General features: G+C 57.1%; 3 gene segments (V, D, J or C); all 3 read right to left on the bottom strand.

The window, feature by feature from the left end:
• Positions 1–1,979: 1,979 nt before the first annotated feature.
• On the bottom strand, positions 1,980–2,487 carry LOC118678560. The segment is given in 2 exon segments: positions 1,980–2,284; positions 2,410–2,487. Coding segments are annotated over 2 exon segments (351 nt in total).
• Positions 2,488–2,720: 233 nt separating this feature from the next.
• LOC118678561 lies at positions 2,721–4,645 on the bottom strand. The segment is given in 3 exon segments: positions 2,721–2,735; positions 4,117–4,463; positions 4,565–4,645. Coding segments are annotated over 3 exon segments (408 nt in total).
• Positions 4,646–6,384: 1,739 nt separating this feature from the next.
• LOC118678562 lies at positions 6,385–7,084 on the bottom strand. The segment is given in 2 exon segments: positions 6,385–6,794; positions 6,896–7,084. Coding segments are annotated over 2 exon segments (543 nt in total).
• Between the last annotated feature and the right edge of the window lie 1,403 nt (positions 7,085–8,487).

An 8,487-nucleotide genomic window follows, 5' to 3' on the forward strand; every position in this document is an offset into this window, starting at 1 on the left:
ACAGCTGGACCTGCAGCTCAGAGGGGACTGTCTCTGGCCACACATCCTGGCCTGGTCCCAGGTCCTGTGACTCTGATGCTCTGTAGCCTCCCTGCAGCACCTCACTCCCAGGAGGAGTCCCGTCTGTGGGAGGAGCCATCATGGACACACAGGACAGATTGATTAGTGTCCCCTCCAGTGAAGATGGTGCAAAAGTCAGTGCACAGTGTCTGATGTCACAGACCAGAGAAACCTTCGTCTGGTTACTGGGACTCACAGGGCTGCTCAGGGAATTTCCCGGGAACACACTCAGGGGCAAGGTCAAAGGAGGACTTTCCACCAGGCCTTTCAGGTCATGAGCTGCACGTGCAGGTTCACGGAGATCGGATGTGATGGACTCAGACACATCGTGGCTCCTCAGGCCTCACAGCGGCCAGCGGAAGGGGTCATGGCTCCTCCATTTCAGGAACTGACTGTTTATCATGTGTGTGGTGATCTGCATTTCTGGGTCCTGTGTTGCTTCTTAGGATTTTCTTCGGTGTCCTAACATTTGTTCATATTTTAAATAAGACTTTACCTACTGTACTTTCTGACTCGTCCTATTTTTGTGACAAATGTGAGATTGTGATGTGTGTATAGATGCAGTGAAATTGTGGGCGGTTGATTGTGTGTTGTCTCCTCAGGATGGATAGGAAACTGGTTGTGGTGCCAATTGGACGAGTGAAGGAGGGACAGGGAGTCCTATGCGTGGAGCTGTGAGCGACATGGGTGATATGTTGGAGCAGAATAAAGGCTAGACCAGCCCATATGCCCTCAGACAATCATTTGTCAGTTTCCTTCCCTCACATCACAGTGTGCAATCCTGTGTTCATTCACACAGAGAATCAAACCCTTTGTTTTTCCTTCATGAACTCCCCCCATCCCCCTGCCCAAGTCCTCTGTGGGACTTGGGGCTCAAGAAATGAATATTATCTTTTATTGTTCCCATGGTGGACCTTAAGCATGTGTGAGTGTCATGGGACACCCGGTGACCTGACAGACTGTACGTTCAGTCGAATGTGAGCAGTCGATTGTTGGCCTTGCGCTCGGCAGGTCATGTGCCCGAGGGGGGCGTCCTGGCTCCGCCCTGATTGTTGGCTCCTCACCCGCCTGCCCCTCCTGTCTGCTCTCCTGGACCCCACGAAATGGAGACTCGCAGGTGAGAGGCCTGGTCATGGATTCATTCGTTCTTTATCTCATGTGTGACCTCCTCCCCGAGAGAATAAAGGAGGATGGAGCGGGTCCATGGATGTGCATCGGGTAGGTTTTACCTGTTAAGTGTGCTCCTAGTTTGGCCAGAAATGGAGCGCACACTCTAGACGAGAGGAGATTGCACGTGACTGGGTCACAGCTCTCTGACCTCAGGTGAGTTTGTGTCACTGTTTGGTCTGACAGGTGGGAACCCAGAGGCACAGGGAGACGCCACATCGAGACTCCATCCAGCTGATGGGCATGAACAGGCCTGAAGGTTAAAGGCTGCCTAAAAGCTGAGAACATGGGCTTTTAACAAAGTGGTTCTCAAACTGGGGTGATTTGGCACCTTCAGGGGCTATTTGGAAATGTCAGGAGGTGTTTTTATGGGTCAGAACCTAGAGTAGAGGAGCTACTGCATCTTCTGTGTGGAGCCCACAGGAAGCTTCCAGATGCCCCGCATACGCAGAGCAGCCGCCTCCACTGGTCTCAGCCCCGCCCCATTGTCAGATGTGCGGAGGCCCAGAAACCCTGTTCTGAACCACCCCGCCCCCAGGGAGTGACTGCACAGGAAACAGGGCCCATCCATCAAGACACGGGGAGATCTGAGTGACAGAGAGGGGCTCAGAGCCTCCCGTCTCACACAGACGTTCCAGCAGGAGGCGGCAGAGAGCACCCCCCGTGGGGCAGGTGAAGGCAGCCCCAGGACCCAGGCTCTGGGGAGTTTTTGTCTCACTTCCTCCTGAGCCTGGAGCCCTGTGTTCTTATGGCTAGCCACCACCATAGGACTGACAGTAGTAGTCGGCCTCGTCCTCGGGCTGCAGCCCCGAGATGGTCAGCTGGGCGGCATTGGAGGAGCTGTCGATGGAGCCAGAGAACCGATCGGGGACCCCCGAGGGTCTTTGGTTATCTCTGTAGATCACCAAGGTGGGGGCCCTGCCCGGGCGCTGCTGGTACCAGTGCACATAGTTGTTCCCAATGCTGCCGCTGCTGCGGGTGCAGGAGATGACGGCCTTCTGTCCCGGAGACCCCGACACAGAGGGGGGCTGAGTCAGCACAAACTGGGCCCAGGAACCTGCAAGGAGGGGGCAACACAGACATCGGAGAGGGACAGCACAGACCCCTGGCCCAGGGAGGGAGGGAGAGGTCCTGCTCCCGGGTGACAAACAGGTGCCCCCCCTGACGCCCCTCAGGCACCACCTGTGCAGTGAGCCAGGAGGGCGAGGAGAAGGGGAGCCCAATCCATGGTGCACAGGCCCCCACACTCTGCTTCCTGAGCCGCACAGCCAGGCTGAGCCCTCACCTTCTTATGAGCCTGATCCCCAGGGGGAGGCGCCATGCAAATCTGCCCTGTCTGCAGGCCGCTCAGCTCCTCCTTCGCACTGGGCCTGGGTTCCCCCAGAGAGAAAAGCCTGTGATGGGCCTTATTCCCGCAGAAGACCTGCCTGAGGCTGGGGGCGGGGCGGGGCGGGGGCACCGCTGAGCTACTGGGGTGCAGCCAGCAGGGGCTTCTACCACAGCGCCCCCTGGGGGACACAGGGCGCAGGTCAGCCCTTGGGGAGTGAGAGGGAAGCAGGAGGAGGAGAGGGTGCAGGCCAGGGGCACACAGCTGGGCCCAGAGTGGACTCGGGCAGCCCCGCGCCCCCCTGGCCGCCTTGCCCAGGAAAGGGCTGGTCGTGGAGGTCTGGCCCCACTTCCTTCTGGCCGCCCCTCTCCCTGCAGAGACCCGGGCTGGGTGGTGCCCTGACATTCCCCCACGGGGCCTCCCTCAGCCCCTAGATGGCCTCCCGGCTCCTGCCCCTCCTGTCCCGGTCACGCTCTGGCCTTTTCCATGGCTCTGACTTCCTGTCCTCTGCCCTGGCCGCTGGCTGGTCACAGGGATTTAGAAGCCTGTGTGGCCAGAGCTGCCATCACTTCCATTGTGACTCAGGTTTGTGTGTGTTTGTTAATCCTCACCGGAGGGTATTTTCTCAATGATGTTTAGGGAGAGGGAGAGACAGAGAGAAACATCCATGTGAGAGAGACACGTCGACTGGTTGCCTCCTGCACGTGCCATGACCAGGGCCCACGCAGGGAGGAGCCTGCAATGGAGGTACATGCCCTTGACCTGAATCAAACCAGGGGCCCTTTGGTAGTAGCCTGATGTTCTACCCACTGAGCTAATCTGGCCAAGGCCTAATGTGAGTAATGTGAACACAGTCAGTGTGCTGTAGACACAGATACCCTATAGGGGAATAACTTAGTCAATAAATCAGAAGCAAGTGGAACGATGCTGGAGAAGTGAGCTGTTGCCTGAGAAACCCTCCATTTAGGATGGACAGGGAGTTAAAAGAGCAAATTCTTCCAGGCAATGTTACCTCTTCTTCTTTTTTTACATTAAATATTTCTTAATTTTTCACTGACAGCAGGAACTTGTCATTTTTCCCTGAAACCCTCCGTGAGGATGGAGTTAAGAGCTGAGGAGCCTGAGGGAGAGGAGGGGGGAGGGAGGCAGCAGCAGAGGAGGGAAGAGGGGGAGGGAGGGTGTCACTGAGAGTCTGTGCTGGTGGTGACCAAGCTTCTGTGGGTTTGATCAGAGAAGGAGAAGGTGGTGTCCATGACCAGGGTAGACACTAACATATCAGACAGGATGGGTCAGTAGTGACACAGGGTTCACACTCATGACATTAATCTGTGGGGAGCATGGCTGTCTGGGTGACCCTGTGCAGTTTCAGACACAGGATGTGAGCTGATAGGAAACATACGCTGGTCTTGGCCCCTGGCCCCGGCACAGGCTCCTGAAACCCTTATCATTCCGGGGGGACGGGCAGACCTTTTGCTCTGAAGAGGTGACTCTGCATGGGCTCCTGTGATTGACACCCAAGGGTAGACAGTCATCACCACGGGAGCCAGGGGTTTTGGTCTCACTTCCTCGTCATCTGAATCACTGTGACCATTGCTGCCATGATATGTAGCGCAGTAATAGTCAGCCTCGTCCTCAGGCTGCAGCCCCGAGATGGTCAGGAGCCCCGCATTGGCCGAGGCGTCTTTGGATCCAGAGAAGCGGCTGGGGACCCCGGAGCCCTGGTTCTTATCTGAGTCTGATTTATATTCCAGGAGGTACCGGGGAGGGCTCCCTGGCTTCTGCTGGTGCCAGGATATATAGTAGCTGCCAACACTGAAGCCACTGCTCAGGGTGCAGGTGAGTCTGGCTGTGGCTCCCGGAGATGCAGAGAGGGAGGGCGGCTGAGTCAGCACAGGCTGGGAGAGGGACCCTGCAGACACAGACACTTGTCAGTGACGGGCAGGGACCAGGGGACGTTTCCCAGGAGCCTGAGCAGGAAGGGAAGAAGCCGGGTCCCAGGCCTGTCCCTACCTGTGCAGTGAGAGAGGAGCGCGAGGAGCAGAGGAGTCCAGGCCATGGTGCTCACAGCCCTGAGCCCACAGTGGGGCTGGGCTGCCCAGGCCTCCTTTTCTCCCCACCCTCTGCCAGAGGAGGGGCTGCCATGCAAATAGGGGTCGCTCCAGGGACTGCCCAGCCCTTCCCTGGGCCCTGGAGGTGGAGCTCAGTGCACACCCCAGACTGAGGTGCATGGAGGTGGGCTCACCCCTTGGGGGGCCCTGGGAGGAAGCACCTGCTGAGATGCACATCACTGAGCACAGGGCCCAGCCACCGGCCCATGTTCCTGATGGTTAAGGTCCTTAATGTGCAGCTACATTGGGACCACAGGGGTCCCACAGTGCCCCTTGCTGGTGGCAGCACACACCTGCCCTTGGCCTTGAGCTGAGAGCCCAGCTGGACCTGCAGCTCAGAGGGGACTGCCTCTGGCCACACATCCTGGCCTGGTCCCAGGTCCTGTGACTCTGATGCTCTGTAGCCTCCCTGCAGCGCCTCACTCCCAGAAGGAGTCCCGTCTGTGGGAGGAGCCATCATGGACACACAGGACAGATTGATTGGTTTCCCCTCCAGTGAAGATGGTGCAAAAGTCAGTGCACAGTGACCCTCATGTCCGACGTCACAGCCCAGGGACACCTTCGTCTGGTTACTGGGACTCACAGGGCTGTTCAGGGAATTTCCTGGGAACACACTGAGGGGCAAGTTCAAAGGAGGACTTTCCACCAGGCCTTTCAAGTCATGAGCTGCATGTGCAGGTCCATGGAGATCGGATGCGATGGACTCAGACACATCATGGCTCCTCAGGCCTCACAGTGGCCAGTGGAAGGGGTCACAGCGCCTTCATTTCAGGAACTGACTGTTTATCACGTGTGCGCTGATCTGCATTTCTGTGTCCTGTGTTTCCTGTTAGGATTTTCTTAGTTGTCCTAAAAAGTTGTTTATATTTAAATAAAACTTTATCTACTGTACTTTCTGACTCATTGTCTTATTTTAGTGACAAATGTGAGATTGTGCTGTGTGTGTAGAAGTGGTGAATGTCTGGTCAGTTGAACGCAGAAACCCTCACATCCTCAGTGAATGGAAACCACAGCAGAAACTTGTCACTTTGCCATGAAACCCGCCCTTGAGGATGGAGTTAAGAGCTGAGGAGCCCGAGTGAGAGGAGGGGGTGAGGGAGGCAGCAGCAGAGGAGGAAAGAGGAGAAGGGAGGGTGTCACTGAGAGTCTGTGCTGGTTGTGACCAACCTTCTGTGGGTTTGATCAGAGAAGGTGAAGGTTGTGTCCATGACCAGGGTGGACACTAACATATCAGACAGGATGGGTCAGTAGTGACACAAGGTTCACACACATGACATTAATGTGTGGGGGAGCATGGCTGTCTGGGTGACCATGTGCAGGTGCAGACACAGGATGTGAGCTGATAGGAAACATACGCTGGTCTCGGCCCCTGGCCCCGGCACAGGCTCCTGAACCCTTGTCACTCCCTGGGGGACGGGCGGCCTTTGCTGATGAGGGGACGCTGGGTGGGCTCCTGGGTGAGGACCGGCTACTGGAGAGGCCGGGAGGATTAGAAGCTTGGAAGCCTCACACTTGTGCCCCATTCGCTTGAAGGGAGAGGGCTCAGGTGCTGTTAGCAAATTCATCAAACCCAAGGGAAGGGTCCTGGGAACCTTTGCTGTATCGCCAAGAGGTTGTGTGAAACCTGGGACCTCCCACCTGTGAGTGGCACCTTGTGGAACTGGCCCTTTAACTGTGGGTCCAACACCATCTACAGGCAGAGGCCTCCACAGAAGCTTCTTGCTAATGGAGGCTCAGAGCCACCACCTCGGGGCCCAGGGGTTTTGGTCTCACTTCCTCGTCATCTGGGACACTGTGTGTAATGAAAGCGCTCCCACTGCCATGTTCTACAGCACAGAAATACTCAGCCTCGTCCTCAGGCTGCAGCCCCGAGATGGTCAGGAGCCCCGCATTGGCCGAGGCGTCTTTGGATCCAGAGAAGCGGCTGGGGACCCCGGAACCCTGGTGCTTGTCAGAGTCTGATTTATATCTCAGGAGATATCGGGTAGGGCTCCCTGGGTTCTGCTGATACCAGATTATGTTATAGACGCCAACATTGGAGCCACCTTTCAAGGTGCAGGTGAGTGTGGCTGTGGCTCCCGGAGATGCAGAGAGGGAGGGCAGCTGAGTCAGCACAGGCTGGGAGAGGGACCCTGCAGACACAGACACTTGTCAGTGATGGGCAGGGACCAGGGGACGTTTCCCAGGAGCCTGAGCAGGAAGGGAAGATGCCTGGTTCCAGGCCTGTCCCTACCTGTGCAGTGAGAGAGGAGCGCGAGGAGCAGAGGAGTCCAGGCCATGGTGCTCACAGCCCTGAGCCCACAGTGGGGCTGGGCTGCCCAGGCCTCCTTTTCTCCCCCACCCTCTGCCAGAGGAGGGGCTGCCATGCAAATGGGGGTCCCTCCAGGGACTGCCCAGCCCCTCCCTGGGCCCTGGGGCTGGAGCTCAGCTCACACCCCAGACTGAGGAGCATGGAGGTGGCCTCACCCCTTGGGGGGCCCTGGGAGGAAGCACCTGCTGAGACAGCACATCACTGGGCACAAGGCCCAGCCACCGGCCCAGGTTCCTGATGGTTAAGGTCCTTAATGTGCACCTGCATTGGGACCACAGGGCGGTCCCACAGCGCCCCCTGCTGGTGGCAGCACACACCTGCACTTGGCCCAAAGCCCTGAGAGCCCAGCTGCACCTGCAGCTCAGAGGGGACTGTCTGACCACACATCCTGGCCCTGTCCCAGGTCCTGTGACTCTGATGCTCTGTAGCCTCCCTGCAGCGCCTCACTCCAAGGAGGAGTCCCGTCTGTGGGAGGAGCCATCATGGACACACAGGACAGATTGATTGGTTTCCCCTCCAGTGAAGATGGTGCAACAGTCAGTGCACAGTGACCCTCATGTCCGATGTCACAGCCCTGGGACACCTTCCTCTGGTTACTGGAACTCACAGGGCTGCTCAGGGAATTTCCCGGGAACACACTCAGGGGCAAGTTCAAAGAAGGACTTTCCACCAGACCTTTCATGTCCTGAGTTGCATGTGCAGATTCGTAGGGATCTGCCCGCAACCAAGGTACATGCCCCCGACGGGAATCGAACCTGGGACCCTCCAGTCTGCAGTCCAGCGCTCTATCCACTGAGCCAAACCGGTTAGAGCCAAAGGTAATTCTTTTACTAAAGGATGTATACGCCTGGGGTATGACTACCCACCACCAGGCGCTGAGTGAGGGATTTATGCTCAGATCACGCTGCGAGGTCACTTTTTCCCTCCACATTTCTCACATTTCTGGGTTTCACACTTCTTGGAGGCTTTTGTTGTGGGGCCACACCATGTTTCTTTGTGGCTGCTCCTCCTCCTACAGAAGATGTTGTCCCTGACAGACACCCTGACACCCTGACACCCTTACACCTGCCATGAGTCAGCCCATCCTGGGCAAAGGGTCCTAACAGATCACCATAATGACCACGTCTCATCCTGTTAGCACAGGCAGCCAGATATTCATAAAGGAGGGGAGCAGAGGGGAGCAGGCATCAAGTCTCATAAACCAACGAGCTGAAGGGGACAGTAAGCCGGCGTCACCAGGACGTGGCAGCAGTCGAAGGCTCCTCACGGGGCCGCTGCTTTAGGACCCAATCTCGGAAGCGGGCAGGAGGGTCCTTACAGGTTGTCGCCAGGGGAGACATAAAAACAGCGGGGGAAATGCCTCTGCCAGGCTCAGGCCCAGTCGAAACCAAGAGGGCACAGGCGAGGTGCTTCTGCTGGGAGGCATATCGGCAGTGAGCACAGAGGCCTGCCAGCTCTTCCCTGGGTTTATCTCTTTCCTTCCACCTTTTCCTGCTGTGTCATATCAAGCCAAT

Source organism: Myotis myotis, unplaced genomic scaffold, assembly GCF_014108235.1.
Source record: "Myotis myotis isolate mMyoMyo1 unplaced genomic scaffold, mMyoMyo1.p scaffold_m19_p_20, whole genome shotgun sequence".
Taxonomy (NCBI): domain Eukaryota; kingdom Metazoa; phylum Chordata; class Mammalia; order Chiroptera; family Vespertilionidae; genus Myotis; species Myotis myotis.